At 35.1% G+C, this 26,815-nt stretch overlaps 1 protein-coding gene across 3 annotated transcripts; it reads left to right on the forward strand.

The window, feature by feature from the left end:
- Window positions 1-45: 45 nt before the first annotated feature.
- LOC104883430 (protein CTR9 homolog) lies at window positions 46-21,481 on the forward strand. Of its 3 annotated transcripts, XM_010667959.3 has the most exons (25): window positions 46-203; window positions 294-443; window positions 847-913; window positions 1,040-1,234; window positions 3,307-3,407; window positions 4,983-5,036; window positions 5,177-5,293; window positions 6,033-6,096; window positions 6,208-6,422; window positions 6,880-6,964; window positions 8,250-8,350; window positions 8,469-8,561; window positions 10,479-10,547; window positions 10,654-10,746; window positions 10,894-11,160; window positions 12,039-12,119; window positions 12,443-12,601; window positions 12,989-13,087; window positions 13,303-13,404; window positions 13,803-13,910; window positions 14,004-14,228; window positions 18,007-18,273; window positions 18,353-18,424; window positions 20,352-20,672; window positions 20,977-21,481. In XM_010667959.3, exons 2-25 carry the CDS (start codon window positions 303-305, stop codon window positions 21,154-21,156), a joined length of 3,276 nt encoding a protein of 1,091 aa, XP_010666261.2. In that variant the 5' UTR covers window positions 46-203; window positions 294-302; the 3' UTR covers window positions 21,157-21,481. The 3 variants fall into 3 exon arrangements, with proteins under 3 accessions (XP_010666261.2, XP_010666260.2, XP_048491194.1); XM_010667958.3 differs by having other exon boundaries at window positions 55-443; XM_048635237.2 differs by lacking the exon at window positions 1,040-1,234 and having other exon boundaries at window positions 55-443.
- The last annotated feature ends 5,334 nt before the right edge of the window (window positions 21,482-26,815 follow it).

Consider the following 26,815-nt stretch of genomic DNA (forward strand, 5'->3'; position numbering starts at 1 on the left):
GTGACTCTAGTTAGCAAAATCCTATATAGTAAAGGATATTTGAACATTAGTAAGAGTTGAAAAAAAACCCACCATGTCCATGAGACCGTGACTCCGGTGTCTGTGAGGTAAAATAATAAATCGTGAGGCCGCACCTACAAGGCTACAAAATCCCACTCACAACACAGCCGCCAAAAATCAAATCACCGTCTCACCAGTCACCGGTATTCACTTCAACGCTTCTAATAAAATCACTGTTGTTTCAAGTAGAGAGAGAAAGAAGATTTCGTTAATTAGGGTTTTTTTTTTTGAAGAATTCATCAATGGCGTGCGTATATATTCCAGTTCAAAACTCTGAGGAAGAAGTTCGAGTTTCTCTTGATCAATTACCTCGCGATGCCACTGACATTCTCGATATTCTCAAAGCTGAACAAGCTCCTCTCGACCTCTGGCTCGTCATCGCGGTTCGCTCACTTTCTCTATCCTCTTATCAGATTTTTTATGGATTTAGAACGTTAATTGATCTTCAATTACTTCGAATATTTTGATTTTGCTTTATTAAACTTCAATGATGTTGTGGAGAATTCTTTTTAGTTAATGCTGTAAAAGATTAGTTTTTCAATGTAATAGTTTTTCAAGTTTTCTGCTTGCTAATTGTTATTGTTTTCTTCTAGTAATGTTGTATAATTTTACTTCTGCACAGTTGTATATACTTGTCTTTGTTACTGGAGTTCGGCCGAATTGAGATAGGGGGGGATGATAATTTTTACTTGAAGTGTGGGAGTGAATTCTGTTTTATGATAGTAGTGTTGGAAATTTCCTTTGGGTATATGTGTTTTTTGTTCTAATTGTGATGGTTTTGTGCAGAGGGAGTATTTTAAGCAAGGGAAGGTTGAACAATTTCGCCAAATATTGGAAGAAGGTTCAAGCCCTGGTAATGCTACTAATAGTCTGATTTCTACCAGTATTTAGCTTTGGCTCAGAAGTTGTATACTTGATTTTAGTTGGGTTTCTCAATGCTTGTGGAGTTTGGGGCTTATGTTGTTGTATGCGATTTCAGAAATCGATGAATATTATGCGGATGTGAGATATGAAAGGATTGCCATTTTAAATGCGTTGGGCGCGTACTATAGTTATATAGGTAAAATTGAGACAAGTCTCAAGGAGAAGGATAACCATTTTGCTTTAGCAACTCAGTACTATAATAGGGCATCAAGAATTGACATGCATGAATCGTCTACTTGGGTGGGCAAAGGTAAGCGCTTTATGTTCCTTTTTCTATAACTTATTGTTTTGTATTTAGAACCATTTAGAATCCTGAATTGAATGCCATGCAAAAAGGATTTAGCCTAGTTGTATGCAATAATGCAACTGTTACCCATGAGCAAAGCCTTTTGGCTGGTACCTCATCTTCATATACTCTCTTGCTACCCCGCATGGTCATGATGAGACGTGAATGGATTTTCGCTGGAAGTATGTTGTATAAAAAACACTTAAATTGTGTATCATGTTGCTTTTCTAACTACTCCAAAGCTTAGGGACATGATTTCTGGCGTGTTAATTATTTTTTAGAAATTTTCATTCACCAAATATATAACTCACTCATACTATGATAGGTTGGATTATAGCTAGAGCAGTAGAGCTAGTCCTAGTTTTTCTTTCCTTGTCAAAAAAAAATTACTATGATAGGTTTGATTATATTACGTTGAAAGAGTACTTCTTAAACTCAGAAGAAGTGTAAATGAGTGTATAAAAAAGTAAAATTATCAAGGTGATTTTTTTGGGAAATATTCAGGTTGCTTTGGCCAGAATACGAATTAATGATCCATTACAGGACAAATTTTGTGACAACATGACCAATACCCAGAATGCGACTGCGTCCTTTATAAGCTTTTGCCTTCAATACCTCTTAAACATATTTCAGTCCTAGTGTAAGCCAGGTGCTATAATAATTGTGCAAGTCTAACTCCCACTTTAATCTAATCCAGTCGCCCCTGTCTCACTACGTTTCCATGTTTTGGATTTGTTCTATCTATTCTTCTCTTTGGTCAATAGAGAATATTTGTTCATCAACATTTACTACTTCCACTATGGCAGCACACTATCAATTAATCCTATTCACATTATGAACACACACCTTGGGAGCGAAAGAGTGTACTTGATGTGTACAAAACGTTCTATCTTTTCTCATAAAGTTTGGCTATTTCTTGGAGGCCCTTCCTTAGACCTTTGAAAAATGATATCAAGTTTTATACACTCATTAAGGTTATGATAAAAGATTAGTGAATGAAATAAAGTGTCCCTTCATAAATCACATACTATTATTGTTGTGAATTTGGACGAAGTCGAATAATTTATACTTCCTCCATCTTTTTAGTTGTTCCATTTATCTTCTACACGTTTGCCAACGCACAACTTAGACCTCTAATATCTCCAATCTTACATAATTAAAAATTGATATTTGAAAAGTATATATTGAGACGAATCTTACAAGACTCCATTGACTATGTTTTTTCGTTATGAAAAGCTAACCAAAGACGGTCAAACTACATTAGATGAATAGTATCAAAAGTCAATGTGGAACAACTAAAACAAAAGGAGGAAGTATATGAAGTGCAAAGTGGATGTTTATTATTTAGATGGCGGGAGTTGATTTGGTAGACAAACTTGAATAAAAGATAGAGAGTTTGTATTTTGTAGATGAAGTAAACTTCTTGCATGAATTTCCACTTACCCAGGGACATAAGTTCATTCCTGCATTTTGGAAGAAGTTAAACCTCTTAAGAAATTGTACATTCTATGTTTTTGTTGACAATGCATTTCTAAGTAAATCATCATGTTCCATTAGTTGACAACCAATTGACTTCCTTGCTGGCAGATCGTTGATGATCTATTGTGAATATCCTATACCATTCCATTGGTAAGGCCTTAGGGTGATTGCCTTGTTTGAGCTGAGTTCATTATTCTACAAGTTTGTTTTCCAAATCCGGTTTCTATAATGTAACAGCCATGCACAACAATTGTCTTCTTCTATCCTTACTTGTGAAATGGTAATGGATACTCATTAGGATGTGCCTGCTCAGGATCTTGAATGATCTCTGCAATGCTATTGTGCATGCTTCATTTACATCAATATTTGTATTCCCATTTGTATAATTATCTTTCTATTTTGTTATATATATTTTTAAAGTCTTTATTACCCTGAGCTCCTTGTTTGAGTAGGAGTCGTTCTTTTACATCAGTTAAGATTATCCTCTTGTCCACTGAATGTTCTCAGTAATTTTGACGAGGATTAATTAGTAAATTCATCATAATTGATGCCTGCAGGTCAGCTTTTACTTGCTAAGGGTGATGTAGAGCAGGCATTTAATACATTCAAGATTGTACTCGATGGTGATCCCGATAATGTGCCTGCTCTTCTTGGACAGGTATTTATAACCTCTATCTTTTGGGGGTTGGAGAAGGAATTTGCTGTTTTACCTGTGATGAAGACGGCTAGGATTTTGTTTTGCATAATTTGCAAAGGCTCTTTGTGCATTTCTGTTTTTTCTTTATGTTTAGTTATATGCGACAGTCTCTGTTACAAGCAGCTTCTGTGAAATCTTCTGTAGCTTAAGACATATTAACGTCTATAATCTCTGTATCATAATTGTGGTTGACCGCGCCATTGTGGTAACAATGACCCACTGAGGAATTCTTCACTATGTTATTGTATAAAATGTTCTGGTTGATACGGCATGATTATTTATTTGGTCATATAGCTTTATCATCTTTTGTTGGCCCTTCATCTGCTGCGGCTCTGTATTAATCATTTCAATTGGTATTTACGATTTCTTTTAAGTTGGGAAAGATTATTTAGCCAGCTAAAATTTGATAAGAATTTGCCAATCTACATTGGATCATTGGCTGATGTTTGAACCTGTACTTTTTAATTAATTAGTCAAGAAATAAATGAAACATATATACTTCCTCTGAAATAAATGAAACATTTTTCTCAAAAAGCTCTCACATAAAGAAGAGAAACGTTTCATTTATTTTATAACTGGGGAAGTATGAGATCAGAAGAGTGTTAGGAATGACCAGATGATGGTTCACAAATTGCAGAGTAAGAGAATAATACTGCGAACAAACAGACGAGAAACAACAATACAGGAAGACAAGAAGATTATATGTGGAATATGGAAGCCTGGGAGATTGGAGAAGTACCACAAGTCACAACATTGTACTTGAACTTTTAATTATGTGTATGATATGGTGACTTACAAGGGTCTAAAGATCCCGCGATCCAACCTAATCACCCTAGAACTCATATCTCTCATTATCACACAAGAGGTCGTGGATCCTATTTCTAATATGTGTTTGATCCAAACACCCACATCCTTTCTCGGTGGTTATTTCTCCATAGCTATGTCTCTCCCACGACCTATATTTATAGTCAAGAAGGAATAGTCTGTACAACATGTTGCCCAAGCTAACAATAATCTTAGATAGATGATAATACATACCAATATTATAGTTTTCAAAATACAACTTACTAATTCAGCCATTTAGGAAACTAATATTCCTCGACATATTTGGTTGCTTGCTAATTCATGAAGATTTCCATGTCCCAAAACAGAAATTACACCTATGGTTTGTCATATATGCCAGCTCGAGAATTTTTGCTTCCAACATAGAAACTTGAGATTCGGCTTAAAGATGCATGTTAATTGGACAATATCAAATAGTTATTGAAGTCAGTTGTTTCTCGAAAGTTAATATAGTTTATCTTGTTTAGACCAAAGCGCCTTGTGATTACCGCTATCTCCAATATATTTTAGTCTATGCCCCATTCTGCCCTTTTTGTAGTTGTTAATCACAACCCTATATTGGGCTAGACTTAGTCCTTTTGACAATTTTGTCATTATCTATTTATGTTCATTTCTCTACTTTGATCGCTTCGTGCACGAAATTGTTTTTCCCTTTATTTTATCCTTTTGATCTAATCATCTATGTCATTGCAGGCTTCTGTGCAGTTTAATCGTGCACGTTATTCTGAGTCCTTGGAATTGTATAAGGTCAGTTGTAGCTTAGTGTATGTATGGGAAGCATTTCGAGTAGAATGGTTACCTTTAGTCCTTGTTTAGCTTACGGATTTCACTTAAAAGTGGATTTTTTTTCATTTGTTATTAATTTGTTTTTGTCAACCTTTTTTTAGAGAGCCTTGAGAGTGTATCCTGATTGCCCTGGAGCTGTCAGACTAGGCATAGGTCTATGTCGCTACAAGCTGGGTCATTTTGAAAAGGCCCGTCAAGCTTTTGAGCGTGTAATGGAGGTAAGCATTCTTTACATGTTGATTCTTCGACACACCCACCCCCACTTAATTTGTTGTGGATGAAGTATCATATTCTATGCATTAGACTCTTTTGTTTTATCTCACATATCCATGTTGGGTACTTGACACTTAATATAGGTGGTTGGTTGGCACCATAGTTTGAAAATGCGATTTTGGTCATGGTTGTACCGCCAAATATTGGCTTAGACCATGAGATATCTCTAGAACTTGCCTGAAACACGGTCTTTTTTACACCTTTACGATCCGGGTAATATCGGTTCGATAGATTTGAAAACCTTTACGACACGGGTGATACGATGCGATGCGGCCTTGTTTTGACACCATTATTAGCACTTCAATTTGGATCAAAATTGTACAAAATTTTATACAATGACCAAGTCTAACAATTTGATCTGTGCAAGTGACCGACACTTAGGTGTGATTTCGTTACAAGGGACGGGATATATAAGCTGATGCCCAAAATCTGAAACAATACTTTTGTTCCAATTAATCTCAAGAATTTTCTACGCACATCTCTGCACATTAAAATGCTTGTTTAGCAGAACGTTTTTTTTGAATAAAATAATTTCTTCTTGTCCTTGGCCATCTTTTGCTTGATTGTTCCCTTTTTTTGGTGTGTGTGCTTGTGTATTGTGTGTGTGTTGATGGGGTAGTTTTATTGTTTGGCTTCTCCCCATCACATTTCTCCATATGCTTATGCGATTTATTGGATTTGCAGTTAGATCCAGAAAATGTCGAAGCTCTTGTGGCTCTTGGGATCTTGGATTTGCATGCAAATGATGGTTAGTGACCTGTAATGTTTCTTATGGTGGCTGTGTTCTCAGCTTAATCATAGTTTGACTTGTGTCTCTGGCTAGACCCTAAATTTGTGTCTGTTGATATATGCGTGACAGCTGCAGGGATTAGAAAAGGGATGGAAAAAATGATGATTGCATTTGACATATATCCCTACAATGCCTTGTCTTTGAATTATCTGGCGAATCACTTTTTCTTCACTGGTCAACATTTTTTAGTTGAGCAACTGACAGAAACGGCCTTGGCTGTTACAAATCACGGACCAACTAAGGCTCATTCGTACTACAATTTGGCTCGATCTTATCATAGCAAGGTCTGAAATGATGTTGGTCTTTTCTTTTCTATTATTGGATGTTGCATCTTCTAGACAATATCCCTTTTTTGATTGAGACGGGTTTGACTAAGGAAAGAAAGATATAGAGTGAAGCCTGTTTCTTTTCCTATGTCAATTTTTGTATTCCAATCCTACTTTCTTCCCGTGCCTTAAGTTCCTGTTATCATGTCTGCTATTCCCAGTGTTCTTTTATAGTGATGTAAAATATTAGTTCAACATACTTCTCCTGTTTCAAGCTTTTTACTTTTGGTGGCCCTGCTTCATCTATCTTTATAGTTTACTTCTCACTGGATTGTTCTTTCAAAGAAGTTGCTATCCTTTGGCCTGTTAGATATTTAATTTCATATCCTTTGCTTTATAATAGGCTATCATTGTGTTTGAACCTTGTATTCAATGTCATCTATCCGTGTCAATTGGTTGAGGTATCTTTCTGCAGGGAGACTATGAAAAAGCAGGGCGATACTACATGGCCTCTGTCAAGGAAAGCAGCAAGCCCCAGGAATTTGTGTTGCCATACTATGGTATGTCCCATGAAGATGCTTTAGATTAATGTAGTTTGTTTCTGAGAAGGTGTTTGGTTCTTGGTCCAATGGGTGACAAATCTATCTGTCAGTGTGTCTGATGATAAAAGGTAACTATGTAGTATATACTTCCTCCGTTCTGAAATAAATGAGATACTTCTCTCTTTTATGTGAGCTTTTTGAGAGAAGCTTTTCATTTATTTTAGAATGGAGGAAGTATGATAAATGTTAGGCTGTAGAAAAAAGTAACGAAGTTCTATGTTCAATGCAAACAAGGAATATGGATAGTGAATGCGAGATAATTCACTGTTGTGTCAGCTAAAACCAGTTTGAGACTTTGAGGCGGAAAGAGTGATTGAAGTGCACAGTGGTGGTAGACTGGTAGTGGGTTTTCAATCAGCCAATAGGTTTTTTATATGAGATTAATAGGTTTTCTTTTGTATATTGTTTCTGACTTGTCTGTTTTTCTAAATGCTCCTACAATTTCAGTATTTTGGTGGCACTTGGATTATGATGAGATTGGTTTGTAACATGTCTTTTTAGATGTGTCAAACAGGCTTATTTCATAATATTGCTGTTTGCTGTTTAGTGTTTTTCATTTTGATGCAGCCTTTCTGTTCATTATTATTAATTTTTCTCTCCTCCTCCCTCCTCTCGAAAAATTTAAAAAATGAAATTATGCGTAGGAAATTGCAATGCCTTTATGTCAAATTTCAATTTCATGGGGGATTTGTAGCCTTACATCCATTGATGCTCAATTGAGGAGTTTCGTTATGTCAACATTTGCATGCTCAGTTTTGGCTTCCTCTGTGCATTTTAGTTGGGCTTTCCCATGCTGTTCAACAGTGGAAATTCCCGTTCCTGGAAATATATGTAATGACACATAACTGATTTTACACCAAGTGTCAGGTGTACAGTGTCTATCAATTGGCTTATATAAGTGAATCTTGGTTTTCTTACTAGTCTATTAATTGTACTTGGCCTTGATTGGTTAAATATCTATTATTTACAATGTCTTTTCCTGTAATGGGTTGTGTGGATTTAAGCATTGGAACAGTTTTACATAATTAGTGATTGTAAAGCTTGATCATCTTGCTACGTCACTATGGAGAAGTACAGGACCGTTTTGGGTGGCTTAGCTGATTTTCTCTACAATTTAATCCTTGTGAATTGGCTACTGCCTCTTTTTGAGTCCCATCATCTGCTATGATTTGTTTGTAGCAACTATCTGTTTTTTTTTTTTTCATTCCTGGTCTATGGGATAAACTCAATATGCCTTCTGCAGGCTTGGGCCAAGTACAGATCAAATTGGGAGACTACAGAAGTTCCCTTGCGAATTTTGAAAAGGTCTTGGAGGTCTATCCTGAGAACTGTGAAACACTGAAGGTTAGTTGTCGATTCTAGAAGGTGCCTTATTGCATTCAGCTATTGGAGACTAAGAAGTGTCATTATTTCCATTTGTTTGCTGATTCATGTATGCTTTTGATTGTTCAAATATGTTTAGTCTCTTGGGCACCTTTATGCTTTACTCCACCAGACGGACAAAGCTTTGGAGGTCTTGAGGAAAGTTACTAGAATCGATCCACGTGACGCTCAGGTGATGTAATTTTTTTTTCTTACTTTGGCGTAGAATCCTTGTTCAATTTTACATGGCTAAATTTTGTTGGGATCATGATTCATGGATCTGAATTAACTTGTGAGAATTGGGTGAGTAATACATTTCAAAAAAATTATATGGAAGGTTTATGTCCTTCATCGAAATGTTCAAATTATAGGGTGAAAATCTTCATAGATTTAGCTGAATTTATGAAGTTTTTAGCTACATGGTAGCAAACACTTATAGATAGTAGTTGTGTACTTGTGTGTGACACTGTGTGTTAAAGGACACAATGCCAACACGCCTTGGGAGGCTTGGATTTGTCTTGGACACATGTCCGACCTGCAAAGGAGATACCGTGGTTGTGCCCAGTTGAACTTTTGCTTTATTATTTTGATGTTTTCTTTATCATACGAATAACTAGAATTTTTTACTGCAAGAAATTTGTTTGATATTTTATACATCAAAAATAATGTTTCTGTTATAAATTTTTTGGTCAGTTAGGTGTATCGTGATAATATTTATGAATATATTTTGTCTATAGTTAAAATTGTACTCATCCTATTTAATACCTTCATCCCTTTAGTTTCCATGTGATCTAACCTAGGTGCCCATTATGCATTCCCGACTAATGAATATTGTTCTTGATTTTTACATTGCTGCAATATTGGTTGCAAATGTATCTCTCAATGTTTTATAGAGCTTTCAATAACCTGAAGATACCGTGTTTTGTTTTGCAATTAACTGGTCGACAAAATACCTGTTTAGTATTTGCAACCCAAGATCAACCTCTTTTGACCCTCCTAATCCATCTACATATAATCATCCTAAAAAAGTAGTGTAAATTGGAAAAAGACATAATGAATTTAAAAGATGGACCATGTACTTATTGTAATGATTTAAACCAATGCACTTTCTATAATTGACTTATTGATTCCATTTCTTTATCAAATTATAACTTGGAATTCTAAATTTACTATTTTAGATGGAATAATGATATGATAAACCGATTATTGTTTAACCAACCCATTCAATGTGTGGTTTAGGTTGACATTGAAGGATATTCGACCTGATTTTTATCAATACAATAACGAAATAGACCCAATGCTACCTGTTTCCCAGCTTTAGTTTATTTGTTGACCTGATAAGTTTTTCTAAAGGATTTTGATGCTCATTGAGAACCGAGGTACGGAAGTTATTTTGAGCCATTGGATGCTTGATTTGAGACAATAATAGTTGTTGGAGTAGTAAATCTCTCTTTAGTGATTAGTCAACTTGAAGGAATATCGCTTCTGTTGACAAATGTCTGATTTATTATATGAGAAATATGAGATGCTATTACTGGATCACTGTTTTGCCCGTTCTTTTACTCATATATCCGTCTTGTCAGCTAGTTTATGTTTGTTGTAGTCTTGTAGATGACCTGCCCAAATAGTTCAAAAATGTGGTTCCGGTTACGATGATGCGGTTGTCGTACCTCCAAACACCGACTCAGACCATGAGATTTCCCTTGTACCTGCCTAAAACGCGGCTTTTTACACCTTTACGATGTAGGTAGTATTGGTTCGGTAGATGTGAAAACCTTTACAACACAGGCGCTGCGATATGATGCAGCCTTGTTTTGACACCATGCCTGCTCTCTCTCTCTCGCTCTTCCTTTCTTTTTCAGTGCTTTGCTTGTTAATGCATTCTTAAGGATTGTGACATGCTTCCAAGTGATTTTTATAGAAGTTATTTATCAAATTGACTGCCTGTTACTATGTGTTGTGAACTTGTGTCTGCTAGAATTTTGAAATTCCAATGAAAGAGCCTTCTAGAATATAGTTTTTTTTTTTTTATATAGCAGTCATACACTCAGATACTGTTAAACATTTGGTTCTGGTCTTTGGAATATTAAGTGATGGAAGTTATATGCAGGCATTCTTAGATCTTGGCGAAATTTTGACCCCATCTGATGCAGGAGCTGCTCTAGAAGCCTACAGAACTGTAAGGGCTTGTCGACTATCAGATACTTTGTCTTGTCTGTTTTCCAGTTCTCTTCCTATGATTCCATTTACTATATATACGATTTTATGCATCTGCATCTTTATAGGCACGGAGTCTTCTAAGCAAAGTGGGTGAAGATGTACCAATAGACCTGCTTAACAACATTGGGGTTCTTCACTTTGAGAGGGGAGAGTTTGAGGTATGTTCATTTTTGTTGGTTGTGCAACTTCTTTTACTTGCTGAATTATGCTCCAACAATAGCATTGTTACCTTGGCTCATGTTGGCTCACTATTTACGTGCTATATTCTTGAATAATCCATATATACTCTCTGGGCTTGTTTGTAGCTTGCAGAACAAACTTTCAAGGATGCTTTAGGTAATGGTGTATGGCTCTCATTAATCAATGGCAAAGAAATAAATTATGTTGGGGATGCAGTCACAGCTTTGCTTCAGTACAAGGACATCCAGATATTTCGTCGTCTTGAGGAAGAAGGCAATTGTGTGGAACTACCATGGAACAGAGTTTCAACAATCTTTAACCTGGCCCGGTTATTTGAGGAGTTACATAGAACTCTTAGTGCAATTTTGTTATATCGCCTAATTTTATATAAGGTAAATGGTGTTATTGAGTTGCACTATTCTTGTAAAATTGGCTAAAAAGAATCTAAACTTTTGCTGATATGCAAAATATTTCCCAATTCGAGTCATATTGCTCAATGCCTTCAGATTTTTGATATTCTAGGTCTCAGGTTGAGCAGAAACGTAATATAGAGCGACTTTTTGATGAAAAAATGATTATTATAAAGGCCTTTTCTTATGCAACATTAGGCGTAAGCAATTATTATTCTAATAAAATGTCGTTCAAGACTTTTTTCCTTCCCTAATGGGTTTCATATGATAACATAAATTCATGGAAAATTAAGGAGTGTTGATTGCAATTTCTTTTGTTGGGATCATATTTAGATGTTGGTTAGGGTTAGATTTTTTTAGCGATTCTTTTTTTATTGTTTAGTTAACTTCTGTTTTTTTGGACTGAATTAGACGTTTCCTGCGATTGGATGAAGGGCATTATAACCTCTTACCTTACCATGTGCTGAACCTTGTTAATGAGGTTGAGTTGGGACATTAGCCTTAATGGCTTTAGGAGACTTTCTATTACCATAGTCCTCCACGGATGGGATATGAACTTGGTTGGTGTTTTCAAATAATCAAGTCTCACAAAAAAGATATCTTAAGTGAATATCTTACATTAAGGTTACCCTTGCTCTGATCCTGCTGTTCCATGCCCACTCCAAGTTCCCCGATCAAATTCCTATACCTCTCCCCTGGTGAAATGGAATATTTTACCTTAGCACCAAGGCACTCCTCATCTTTCTGCTTCCTGCTAGAGGAACAAAGCTTAGTATTCATGCAACTCTCTCCCCTCTATGATGTGTCATACAAGTAATATTTGCTGATTAACTGCTAATTGTTTCTGATTTGATTCACAGTATCCAGAGTATGTAGATGCTCTTTTAAGGCTTGCTGCCATAGCAAAGGCTCGAAGCAACATTCAATTAAGCATTGAATTGGTTAGTCCCTTCACACAATTGATTAAAGCATAATTTTACTCCTAAATTTCACCTTTATAACTTCTTTTGTCCTGGTCACTTAACTTATTTCTAAAAAAAATTATTTGAATGAGTTCAATCTAGTTATATTCCACTTCGTATCATTTGGTTCCAACATGTGATACATATTGATTCAGAAAATTGTAGTCTGAAGACTGAGGTTACAGAGGGCTGTTTTTGGGTGACTTTTATGTGAAATATAGAGTTTGACAAGAAGTTAATGTCTGTGTTCCTTACGCTGTCATGTATTCTGTCTTTTATGGAGTAAATTGTTATTGTTACAGGTTGGTGAAGCATTAAGGATAAATGATAAATGCCCCGGTGCTATTGCCATTCTAGGATGCTTGGAGCTAAAGAATGATGAATGGGTTAGGGCTAAGGAGACTTTCCGTGCTGCTAGTGAGGCTGCTGATGGGAAGGATTTTTATGCTTCTGTTTGTCTGGTGGGCATAGTTGCTATGTTTCTTTTGACAAATATTCATTCCTGATTACTTTTTATGTGTTTATTCTTCCGTACCACGTTTTCCTGTTAATATAGTTCTTTTCTGGGTCTTTTTAGAAACAACCCTTTTATTTGTCAATGGGAGAATGTATACTTCATGAACTCAATGGTCCTCAGACCTAGGTTGCCAGATCTTCCCTGGGTGCTGGTAGTCTAGGTGTTGTTTTACTACCCATATCTAGTATTATAGCCTTTTCTTTCAGCATCATTAAAAACCTTATCTGCCATTGTATTAATAGTGGCTCTCTGCACTATTTACTGTATCCATCCTCTTTATTCATTATAATCTGTGTATAATTTTTTGATTTATTTTCTTTTTATTGATTAGGGAAACTGGAATTACTTTGCTGCACTTGTAAGTGAATTAAAGAAACAGGTGAAGCACATTCCTGTCCATCTGGAGAAAGCGAAAGATATTTATTCCAATGTAATATTCTTTTAGATATCATTTCTTGTTTTTACTAGGATTGAATAACAGCCTTTATCAGTTTGTACCTCTCCCCCCCCCCCATTTAGTTATTATTGTACTATTTATTTGTTTGTGGGAGGGGGGGTGTTGGGTTTAATCTTTGCTGTATGCTCTTTCTATCAAACTCTTAATGCTGTCAATTTTGTTTTATCTCTTTGTCCTTGGATTATCAGGTCTTAAAGAAGTGCACCACTAATTTGTATGCTGCCAACGGGCTGGGAATGATTCTTGCAGAAAAGGGACAATTTGATGTTTCCAAAGAAATATTTACACAGGTAAGCTGTGAATAGTTTTTTACTTTAGGAGTCAGTTGGCTCATCTAGCTGTGATAGTGTGACCTTTTCAATCTATGAGTATTCAATATAAACAATTTTGCACCATATTAACAAGAAGGGGTAGAGTCGTGGAGATACCTAATAATTTAGCGGATTGACTATCATTCTAAGGATAGACTATAGAGAAAATATAGCGGACCATCACCTTGGTTAGAATTGCAGGAGTGTTGGGCTAAATGGATAATCAAGAAAAGTGGCAATGCAGAGGGAGGGGGGTGGTGGGGGAGGAGAAGAATTGAGGAGGTGAGGATGGGGCTAGGTGAGAGAATAGAGATTGTTGTAGGTTAAAGTTGAGAGTTCTGAAAAGATTGTCTCATTTGTTCATTTTTCTGCTCCAGGTGCAAGAAGCTGGAAGTGGAACAATTTTTTTTCAGATGCCAGATGTGTGGATAAATTTGGCACATGTGTACTTTGCTCAAGGGAATTATACGTTGGCTGTAAAAATGGTGCTTGACTGCTCTTTTACTTATTCATGTGTTCCATTTGTTAATTGTTTATTTATTTAAGATTGAGTTTTTGCCATGTCGCCTATATTGCAGTATCATAATTGCTTGCGGAAGTTTTTCTACAATACAGAAAGTCAACTTCTCCTGTATCTTGCCCGGACTCATTATGAAGCTGAGCAGTGGCAGGACAGCAAGCGAGCACTACTGAGAGCCATGCATTTGTCACCTTCGAATTATACCCTTAAATTCAATCTTGGTGTTGTGATGCAGAAGTTTTCAGCATCCCTGCTGAATAAGGAAAAGAGGTCTGCAGATGAGGTGAATTACTACACCTTCACCAACTTACTCTTTTGCTTCTTATGTGACTTCTTTTAACATATTTTGGTGATGGTTTTAAAAGTGTGAACCTTTCTTAAAAATTCTATATAACTTGAGATGCCTACAACTCACGGAGAGGCCGACACAGGTAATTAGAAAAGTGTTCTGGCACTTGGAAAGGAAAAATAGTAACTCTATCTAGAGAACAGTATTCTAAAGATCAAGATTGAAAAATGAGCATGAATCCCCATAGCAAAAGTATACACCAAAATGCCGTACTCTCACATGTTCTCCAAATGTAAAAAACATATATGGATGTGTTGACCTAATACTCCTACATGTGATTCATGAGAAAAAGTTACTATGAATAATAGATATAAAAGATGAATAGTTATAAATGGTAAAGGATGACTATGTGAGAAAAAGTTACTATGTTATAAAGTGTAATTTTCCTTATATTAAGCATGTAAGAAAAGGGTGACTATGAAAAAAAAAGTTGTGACTATGTTAGATAATGGTAGATTAGTCTCTAACTTTATGGGTCGATTGGAGTGTGGATTAGGTCCACGCAAGACTAGCTCTCTCCAAATAGAGTTTTTCAAGAATAATCAAAAAGGAGGGAGGGTGGGTGGGTCATGTGATACATTAATTATGTGATACTGAATAGAAGACGTAGGAAAAAAGTGAAAGCATGGAAAAGGAACAATAACTTTGCAGCTTCAAAGTAATATTATCATATGAGTCTAACAACTCTTGACACCCTCGTAATAAACAAGGAATTTCAGCAAAAATTCGAGAAACTATGAAAGAGAGCGAAGAAGAGAAATCACATAGCCTCAAAAAATAACCAGTTATGGACACTGAAAGTAGGTTTTACAAACAAAGATACGTAGTGATAACTACTCGTCGTCAAATCTGACACACGTCATGTTAAGAGCCACAACTAGGGGTACTAGTCGAGTTAGTTGATCACGAGCAGGTCCTTGCTCGACTTGAAAATCGATCGCCTCGCTCTTGCTTCTCTTTAGGCTTGCTAAATGCATGTTCGACTCAAACTTGTTACCATATATGCGGCTCGATTCGACTGAACTGAAACTCAACTTGACTTTAAAAATTTCCAATTTGTTTAACCTTATTCCATTTGTACAGATAGGAAGAACACAAGTTTATAGGATACAAACCCAAATTTTTAATTTCTTTTCTCCAAATTTCAAGAAAATAATGCATCTGATCCCCAAATGCAATAATACAAACAACATAAAATAAAAAAACTCAGATTGAAGGTTTGTAACCTACCTTAATTCTAGGTAATATGATTATCAATCTTGAGGTAAAAAAAGCCAACAAGAAAGAACATACAAATTTTCCATGGATGCTTCACTGGAAATACCACCGAAAACATGGGTCCAAATGAAGGAGCTACAGATTGAGAAGCAGAAGGAGAGATGAAAGGAAATAGTTGGTGGCTGAATAAGTGTTTCAAGTTTCTCTCTCTTTAATTGGCGTCATTAGAAGGGTGGACGGCTTTATTGTCGAGATTTGGGCGGCATCAAAACCGGGCTAAGAGATAGAGGAGGTCAGAGGGAGAAAGGAAAAAAGCCTTTTACCTTCTCGATTTTTGTCTTTTGGAACTTCCAATTTTGTATTTCTTTAACAAGTTACTTTAGGAGTACTATAGTGACTTTTCCTTAGCTGACTATAAAAACCTATGTAGTGAAGTGGACTAGTGAATAAAGGACATAATGGACCATCAAAGAATGAAAACAAGCGTAATGAACTATTTGGGCTTCGACCCATTATGTTTTTTGGTTATTGCCAATTCGATTTCTTTTTTAAATCAATAGTTTGAAAATAATATTAGTATTGTATTAAAAGATATACATATAAATATTTTCGGGCTGCTAGTGAGTTTATCGAGTCGAGTTCGGTCTTGCTCAACTTGTGCTCGTCAAGCTTTCGAGTCGAGTTCAAGTTGAGCTTTGATTGAGCGTTGATGGGTTCGAGTTCAAGTTGCTTCCGAGCTGCCCAACTCGATTAGCACCACTAGCCACGATAACAACAAGAAATAAGGTTTCCATAATTTGGGGATTTTGATGTTAGGTTCAAATTGAAGAAATTCCATGCAATAGAGGTGTGATCAAGGTAGCCTCGTAAAGCTTGTGAGTGGGCTCGAATACAAAAATTAAGCTTGTGATTTATGAGTACTAATATAAATTAGCAAAATTCTTATTAATATCCCTACATAATAGCAAAACTTAGAAATATGAATATCAATTATCACCCCTCACTTTCAAGTCTGGTCCCTATTTCCCTCCTCCACATGAAGTTTGGCATCAACTATGACTTGGTGGCCAATTTCATCGTATCCATCTCACTCATGACTAAAATTAAATTTGATGATCTCTCTGTCTCCTGCTTTCAACTCTCTCTTTCTCCTATATTAGTGTATATATATTCAGTAAATAATAGATATATACATAAGCATGCAATACTATAGTTCTGTATATTATTAATCAATGATTCTCGTCTTATTAATGAATAACTAGTAATATATTACATCTATTTATAAATAACTAATCTCGTATATAAGTTTTGTTAATTAATCTCGTTTACTGTTAAATTACAATAATAACAATAATAGTGGATATCATATAGTTCGATACTCAGCTTAATTACATGGTTGGATTTCGGGACATATAGAGTAGAAGTAATCAAATACTCAAAAAATATCAAGTTTGGAGATTTAGAGAGATAAGGAAGAACTCTTTCTTGTCAGAAGCAATATGGTTTTCTGTATAAATACCTCAACAAGGTATGACCTTTGACGTATAACATTTTGATCTGTATATTTTGAGATATAACTGTTGCTACATTGAATAGTAAAACCATAATTCAAACGCCATCTGTCAAGCTCTCTTTGGTTTGCTAGTAGGACCCACTTGCATAACTTGCTCATGGATTCTAGTCGTCCCATGATCCACTTATGGGTTTGTCATGGTATGACCCAATCTCATGACAATTTATGTCAGGAGTGGGACACAATTTGTATTTTGTCATGCCTGATGACAGAATCTCATGACATTCTTTATTGTCATGCTCGACAACCTCAAGCTCGGCTCAAGCCGAGCCGAGCTAGAGATTTCAGAGCTAGACAATTTGAGTTTGAATTTGTGCTAAAGGAGCTAGTGACCCCGGGCTCAAACTTGCCTCAGCTCATTGATGGTCTTCTACTGCTGACTCTTGTTGTGATCGTTCTGAAGTGAGATCTATTAATATATTTCTGCTAGAAAATCATACTCTGTGCTGGGTGACAATTTTTCAGTATGTGCGCAACACCTTTCGACCATCATGATGGCCGATGCAACCACAATGTATCTGTGCTGCATGAAAACTTTCCACTTTATGTGCACAATGCCTTTCTTCCTTTCAATCACACTGATGGAGCTATGTCAATAATTCTATTATTTACCTTCTGTTTGGTCTGTTGGCCTACACTATATTGATCTTTCTCATAACATGTTATATTGGTTTTCTCTTGAACCTAATTATAACCCACCATAAATTTTATGTACTGATAGTGATAGTTGCACAACCAATTGTACCTCCTAGCTAATAGACTTCCAAATTATCTCCCCTAGACTTTAAACTGTTAGAAACTTAGAATTCTCTCGTAATATCTGGGTTCTGATCTTCCTCACTTTTAATTTTTGGTGTCATGCAATGATTTCGAACCTTTTTTTTCAACTCTTTTGATGCCTTGTCTTTGGCTTGTTTTTAGATGCGCACAACAGTTGCTGAGCTGGAGATTGCTATTAGTGTGTTTGGCCATCTTGCTGTTGCTTTTAATCAGAATATTCATGGAATTGATGAGAAGAAGATTGAGACACATGTTAGCTACTGCAAGCACTTACTGGAGGTTGCCAAAGTTTATAGGGAGGCCGCTGAACTCGAGGAGCAACAGAGCAGGCAGAGACTTGAGCTTGCTCGTCAGGTAACGTTAGCTGAGGAAGCACGTCGTAAGGCTGAAGAACAGCAGAGGCTTCAGGTATAATGTTGTGCTTTTGTGCGTTTAAGGAGAAATTATGTTATTATGTCTATGAATACACTGACAATTGTTGAAACAGGTGGAAAAGAGAAAACAAGAGGAAGAGCTGAAGCGAGTGAGAGAAATGGAAGAGCGTTTCGAACGTGTCAAGGCAAGTAATATCACTTAGCGAACTTTGAATAAAACGTACATCATATCTTAGTAGTTGCGGCCTTGCAGGTGCTTGTGGCTTACCATTTGGGTATCATGTAGTGCATGTTTCTATTTGTTTGTTGCAAGTTTTGTTTCTTGGCTGCAGATGATCTGTCTAGCTTCTCTCGACTCGCTCTCATATCTATGCGTTTGTTTCTGTGCACTTTCTCCCATCAGTCTTTCCTTGTAGTTCAAGACATAAAATACTCTATTCTAGACTGACGGTCTGTCTAGTAAATGCTAAGCGGAATAGTTTGCGATATGTGAAGCAACTACCTCGGTAGTTGGTATCATGTGGAAGATGATGAGAATTTGATGAACATCATCTCCAGATCTCACCCCTAACCTCGAAGTCGCTACCCGATGTCGTAATAGAATTTTAAGGTTGCCTTTGTATGATTCTGAAAATCATGGGTGTTAAAACGGAAGGCATTCATGAATACATAGCAATAGCATTGATCGCTATTATATACCGTTTTAGAATTAGTAGTTTAGCTATCCCTTTTTCTCATTATTATGAATTGCAATATCTTGCTCAATTTGAGCTTATCTTTGGAAATGTAATTATCCTCTTCAGGAGTTATATTTTGGGACATTCACTTTTTTTCTGGAAAACCTCAGTGAATATGTGTTGTTACTTCAGGATAGAGGGATTTTGACTAGAGCTATCGATAGGTCACGTCGTGTCTATTTTGTGTTTGTTTCAAAAAGTTTTGACATGAACGCGACCCGTTTAACTGATCATGTTGAAACACCTTGATACTAATTCGACCCGTTTACTTAAGCAGTTACCCGTGCCGACCCATTTATTCAAAATCGCTATAAAATTTTGACAATAAACTGAATTTTTATTCCCAATATTCATTGATAAATGTTTATCAAGGTAATAACTTGCTAGTGCATCAAAAAGAAATAAAAGAATTCATTAATGTTTTGCCAACTTATACCCGAAATGGTGCTCAAATGTTAAATTTCCTATATGTTTAAGCTAAATATGTAAAGTTGTGTCAGTTTTGGATTGAAAATCTAACACTAACCCATTAATGATAACAAAACCATTTTTTTTGTATCCGGCTCGTGTCGTGTTGTCATGTCAGCTTTTGACAGCTCTAATTTTGACATCTAATAATCTGGTATGACGGTATCATTAATTGCAAAAAGCAGTTAAGTTTATGCCCTTTTTTGGGTGTACTGAGTGGGTTAGGTTTATGCTGATTTTTTGGGTGTACCGAGTGATTTTATCATCTAAATAAGCTGGTATGGTTATATCATACATTTCTGTGTGTATTTACTTTGACGAACATGTATCTTGTTTTTCAAGGGTCAATTTCACAAACTTTGACCGCATTTCTTTAATGAATATAGTATGAAGGGTCCCCGAAGAAAATTATAAAGTACAAAGAAAAACCATAACGTGAGATCTTGTTGGTCTTCAATATATGTTCTCAACATATCAGATTTTCACAATTTTCTACTAAAATGTAATCAAGTATGTCAATCCATAGTTTTGCTTTTGAGACCGAGAAAAATCAAACGTTGCAGAAACTAATAGAACATGGAGGATGTACCGTCTTTCCTGGTTATATCATATATGTTAGAACATCGGACTTTTTTCCTTGATGGATTCACCTAATGTTGTAGCATATCATATCATAATCTCTAGATGTCTGATTGGAGAGACATAGACTGGGCAAGGAGTGAGGAGCACTGGGCATTTTCGATTATGTTTGATTTATGTGCTGTTATCCAAAAAAGCATTTGCCATATTTCGTCAATTGTTGATTGGCTACTAAATTCGGTCAGAAGATGGTCATACTACTAGGATATTGCTGCTTAGAAGTATTTTTAGGTCATTTACTTTGCAATTGACAAGTTGGATTTTCCAGGAGCAATTGAAGAGCAGCAGTCAACCGTCCAAGCGAAAGGAAAGGGCTCAAAGTGAAGATGAGGAGGGTGAGCATAGTGAGAAGAAGAGAAGGAAAGGAGGAAAGAAGAAGAGGAGGGACAAGAGCGAGAAGTTGCATTATGAGACTGAAGAACTTGAAGCTAACAGGGTTGAATTTCAGGAAGATATGGATGAACCCCACAATGATTATGGGGAACCAACTAATCAGTTCAATGCGGAGGCATATGATAATGGTGAAGACCATGCTCTAGATCCTCTTGCTGCAGTTGGGCTTGAAGATTCAGACGCTGAGGAAGAAATGGTAATCTCAGAATTTCATTTCAAGCTGTCTATTATTGAAAAATTATTTTTTCTCTTTGTTCATAGTACAAAGTGTCTTCTTTCCGGGGGAGAAAAAGTTTTGGTTTATTAATTCATAACTTCATTTCCCTTCGTCTTCTTCTGGTGTTATGATGATCATGGTTGATTAATCTGATATGTTCTTGAAGATTACCTCAATAAGAGACATATAATTGCACTTACAATCTACATTGCCATTTTATCTGTTTGCAAGAGTAGTTTATATCTCTTTCTTTTTACGGAAATGACCTTTCCTCTAATTCTAGGGTCCCCCTACAACTGCAAGTCGGCGGAGACAAGCGTGGGCGGAATCTGATGAGGAGGAACCTGCATATAGGCAGGAAGATTTTAGCCCATTAGGAGAGAACACTTCTCAGCAGCAGGAGGGTGGCACTGTAGGAGAAGATAACGAACAAAATGTCGAGTTTGATGATGATGTAGATTAATTCGAGCGCATGCTGCAACAAGTTGAAGGACCTGACATTCTAGAGTTTAGTTTCACTTCTACTTGCGGGTGGTTCTTTAGAATTTCTTTTCTGAGGGGTTGCATAGGCCCCTAGATTCTGTATAAAAGTTTATCTTAGGTGTAGCTGATCAGGCTGGAGCTGTTCAGGATCCTGCGCGCAATCTTTTTCTGTACATTGTTTTTGGAAAAGCCTGCATTTGGGTCATTCCTTAATTTTGTATCTATAGCTGTTCTAATGTTATTATTCTGGTGAATATTGTAGAAAATACTCCTGTTGGTTAGCAAATAAATTTTGTTTTTGTGTATATTCCCTTGCAAAATATAAAAATAGTAGTAGTGAGAGTAGCGTTGAATAATTTTCCTTTTGGGTTCCAGAAATGATGAACTTTGTCTAATGAAATGTCTATTCCGTTTGACTTGAAATCAAGTTTTCAGAAGTGTTGCAACGGTTTTAGATACGTGATATCCAAGTCAAATTTTTCAATTTACATGAAAAAAAAAGCGCAAGTTCATATCGAAATCTTGAAGGGCTTCTAGTGGATGTGTATTCACATTGAGTGATGGTTTTAAATCCTAAAGATCTGCAATTTGTTTTGTCCAATGTGGTGTCTATGTTCATGATGTTGATTCATGCCAGTCAAGAAGATGATTACTGGCGGAACTTATTGGCAAATATTCCTTGATGACTTGCTCCTCTACGTTTTTCGACATTGTGATCTACGAGCTGCTATATGTATTGTCAAGAATAGTGTGTATAATAACTAAGGATGTCTTGGCCTAGTAGTTAAGATTGACGTGATGTGAACGATAGGTCACAGGTTTGAATTCCCCCTCCTCATCTTTGTGCTTTGTACCGCCTTCGTGGTTCATATGGATCCAAAAAAAAAAATAGCGTGTATAATGGCAAAAAGAGGCATTCGTGTATAAGATGAGTATGCAAGGTAATTCGTTGTGATTTGCGAATAGTGTACTCTTTTTAAGTATGTAAGAACCGAGCAAAACTTAGCTGATCCTTCAATGAAAAGTCTAAACAGAAGTTATTCCTTGAATTGCCTAGAGTAGGATTAAAGCCCATTGAATTGTCAATTCCTATGGCATTCATATTTTTGTATTTTTGGAATACCAATTTGGATTTAGAAATACCAATTCGAATATGGAATTTAGTCCAAAAATATTATATAATGAAAGTGAAATAAATTAGAAGTCGCAAAATACAAATCCAAAACACAAAATCCGAAAACTTTATAGAATGAAACAAGATGTGACACTTAAGTTAACGTAATAGTTGAAATAAATTAGAAGTCGCCAAATACAAATCCAAAACTCAAAATCCGAAAACTTTATGAAATGAAACAAGATGTGACACTTAAGTTAACATAATAATTGTAATATGTAAACGCAAAAGTAACTGATTCAACTCAATCTCAAGTTGAAATGTGAAGATCAAGCAACATCGCAATGGAGGGAGAAAGCAGTGAGATGGGGAGAGAGAGATCAATAGGATTTGTTAGTATGCTGTACTGCTGGTTATTGGTAGCAATATGTAATTTTACAAATTACTCCATGCATACGGTAATACTATTGGTTGTTTTTGGTGATCATAAAACCTTCTGATAGTCCTCAGATAGATCAATAAGATTTGTAACTACTACCAAATCGGGAGTTATCTACAGTAAATATTTAAACAAAGGATTTTTGAAAAACAAGATTAACTTACAATTGAAAGTTATCTATATTTGCTTTACTAATAGAAAGTGCTTCGTCTTTCAGGTTTCAGTAGCTAGAGTCTATCATAACTACTACCATATCAGAAGTCATCTAAAGTAACATATAAATCTTCAGTAGATGGGTCAATTGTAACTACTATTAGCAGAGGAGCAGCTACAAAAGAACAACTATAAATCTTTGGTAAGCACTTCTAGCTACTTGCATTTAAAGCTTAACTTTTGTTTAACTGGAACTAGGGAGGAAAATTGGGCTGGGCGGATGCGGAGGATGGTACCTCCACACTCGCACACGCATAAAGTTTCAATTCCCATCCCCGCCCTACCACCCATTGCGGGGGGAATTCCAGACTCATCCCTGCCCCACCAGGCATGTATTTATACCCATTCCCCCCACCACCACCCACATGGGCTTCATACACACGTTGTACCCACTTCTAGAGCTGTCAGTTTGGTTAATGAACTGATGGTTGAACTGAAATTTGAACTGAATTAAACTGAACTGAGAATAACTATAACTGAATTCAACTGAAAAATGTTGAACTGAAACTGAAATAAACTGTAAATGAAAAACCAAAACTGAACTGCAACTGAACTGAAACAAACTGTAACTGGAAATAACTGTGAAAAACTGAAAAGTTGATCGATCAACTGAACTGAACTGAACCGAATATCTAACTGAATTAACTGAACTGATTCAAACTGAAACTGATTTGAACTGAAACTGTTTTAAATTGATTTTTAATTGTACCCGAACCGAATTCACATGTTACCCAAATTCTTGGTAGTACTCCAAATCACATACAAACTTTATCATGATAATTTTTTATTAGTATTGAACTTATGACATTATAACTTAATTTCTTAATAATTTTCAACTGTATCAAATTCACTAATTTTACACTCCAAATTCAATTTACATTTTACTTAACTTTATGATATATTGTGACATGAAAATTTATCATGATAATTATATAGCTTTATTTCATGACAAATTGATAATTTCAAATCCATCAAAGTGAGTGATCAAACTTTTACAAAAATATGAGATATAAACTTTTTTCAGTTATAAGTTTGTTTTTTTCGTAACTATTAATATCATATTACTTGCTATAAATTTTCTACTCTTGAAACTTCTTAATTATAATTTTAAAGAGTAAAAATTAGCTTGGGTCTACAACCAAAGTAAATTAATACAAACTCCCCTCTTGATAATCATCAAATTCAATTTCCTTAACAACATAAAACACTCACCAACTTACTCTTCTTTTGAATATCCAAATCACTAATTTTGGGTTGTCACCAAAAGCCTAAAAGCTTTCTCTAATTACATGGACCTTTCTTTCTTTCAGAATTAAGACCAAAACTGGTCACTACTCTCTCTCTCTTAAAGTGTGTGTGTTTGAATTTTCTTTAAATTTTAAAGCATTCAACTGGGTTGTGTAGATCCACATTTATCTTCCCCATTATACCAAAGAAGAACCTCAAAATATTTAGAAATCAAAAGTTTAAAAAGGAATGAAAGAAGAAAACCAGAAACGGGAAACCAAAAACTTGAAATTCAAATAAAATTGAAACTCACATTAGCGAGAGTCGAGAAAATCAATGAGAGAAAAAAAAGGCCCAAAAAAAAATATATAGGATAAATTATTCATACAAATCAAAGATCAAGAATTAAAAATTAACATGTGTAGATATTACTCCCGACTTCTAAGAAACTCTTTGAATTAAGATCAAAGTTGTGATCGGGTTCCATGAATTTTGGTTGAAATTTCAAGATTAGAAGTATCAAATAACACATGTTTTTGAAAAATAGAAATCAAAAGTTTAAATATTATAATTATGGTTAGGGGTTTCAGAGGATGAAAGAGATAGATGAAAAGTTGAAAACCATAGAGAAGGAAAGAGAACAGAGGAGGAGCAAGGAGCCATGATGCACATTGTAAATATTACATCGTAAATATTAAAGAAATGAGGGAGTTGTCACGTTTTATTGTGAGCAATCCGATAAGAAAATAGATTTAGCCCAATGTTTTGTTTGGAGGGAATTTATCCCGCCATTTATTTCCATTGGTAGCTACGTTCACAATTTTGGAGGTAAAGTTCCCACCTAAAATTTTATCCTAAACGGCTACACCCCAATCCCCATGCTCCAAATTTATAGAGCTCAAACCCCAAATCTCATACTCTATAACCCCATTTTCGAATACTCATAATAATTTAAATTAGTAATTAAAATATTTGGATTACCTTAGATAGAGTATTGTTATCTTCTATTAAGTTAATTAATTAACTTACATTGATACATTTGTTGATATTATCCAATATCCATTATCGTAAACGAACTTACGCCATCTTGAATTACCTAATCGACTTACATTGATACATCGATCTAATCCAATATTAACTTGTTTCAATTCAACTAGATGATTTGGGTTTCGAAATGAATTTAACTTAAAGACGATTACCTTAGATAAAGTATTGTTATCTTCTATTAAGTTAATTAATTAACTTACATTGATACATTTGTTAATATCCAATATCCATTATCTTAAACGAACTTACGCCATCTTGAATTGGCTAATCGACTTACATCGATACATCGATCTAATCCAATATTAACTTGTTTCAATTCAATTAGATGATTTGGGTTTCGAAATGAATTTAACTTAAAGACGATTACCTTAGATAGAGTATTGTTATCTTCTATTAAGTTAATTAATTAACTTACATTGATACATTTGTTAATATTATCCAATATCCATTATCTTAAACGAACTTACGCCATCTTGAATTAGCTAATCGACTTACATCGATACATCGATCTAATCCAATATTAACTTGTTTCAATTCAATTAGATGATTTGGGTTTCGAAATGAATTTAACTTAAAGACGATTACCTTAGATAGAGTATTGTTATCTTCTATTAAGTTAATTAATTAACTTACATTGATACATTTGTTAATATTATCCAATATCCATTATCTTAAACGAACTTACGCCATCTTGAATTAGCTAATCGACTTACATCGATACATTGATCTAATCCAATATTAACTTGTTTCAATTCAAATTAGATGTTTTGAGTTTGAATATGAATTTAACTTAGAGACGATTAACTTAAATGAAGCATTGTTATATTGAACCAATCTACTGAGTTATACTGGTCTACATCTGTTGCAACTGAATTAGATGCTTTCGGTTCCGAAATGAATTCAACTTAAAGATGATTAATTTAAGTAGAATACTATTATTATCTTGAAATAAACTTAGGGTACTGTTTAAATAGATGTTTTGAGTTTCAATATGAATTTAACGTATAGAAGATTAACTTAAATGAAGTACTGTTATATTAACCAATCTACTGAGTTACATCATTCTACATTTGTTACAACTGAATTAGATGCTTTCGGTTCCAAAATGAACTCAACTTAAAGATGATTAAATTAGGTAGAGTACTGTTATTATCTTGAATTAGTTTATCGACTTACATTGATACACTGATTCCAATAATAACATGTTTCAACTTAAGTAAACGTTTTGAGTTTCAATTACTTTATCGACTTACGTTGATACATTCATCTAATCTAATATCAATTGTAATTTCTTTTAGTTTGGCTAAGATACGTGAGTTTCAAATTGAATATAACTCGTTAACGATTAACTTAAATGGAGTATTGTTATCTTGATTTCACTTATCGATTCACATAGATACCTTGAGCTAATCCATAATCAACTTATTTTACATCGATTATAGGCTTTCAATTTTCAAATGCATAGAGCTTAATGACTAATATAGATATATTAATCCATTGAACTAATACACTAAGAGTAAGACATTGATATAATCATCTTTTTTAAAACGTCTAACTCGTCTTTTGAGGAAGTTTATAATAATTTATATTGATAGGAGA

This window comes from Beta vulgaris, chromosome 8 (assembly GCF_026745355.1).
Source record: "Beta vulgaris subsp. vulgaris cultivar EL10 chromosome 8, EL10.2, whole genome shotgun sequence".
Classification (NCBI taxonomy): domain Eukaryota; kingdom Viridiplantae; phylum Streptophyta; class Magnoliopsida; order Caryophyllales; family Amaranthaceae; genus Beta; species Beta vulgaris.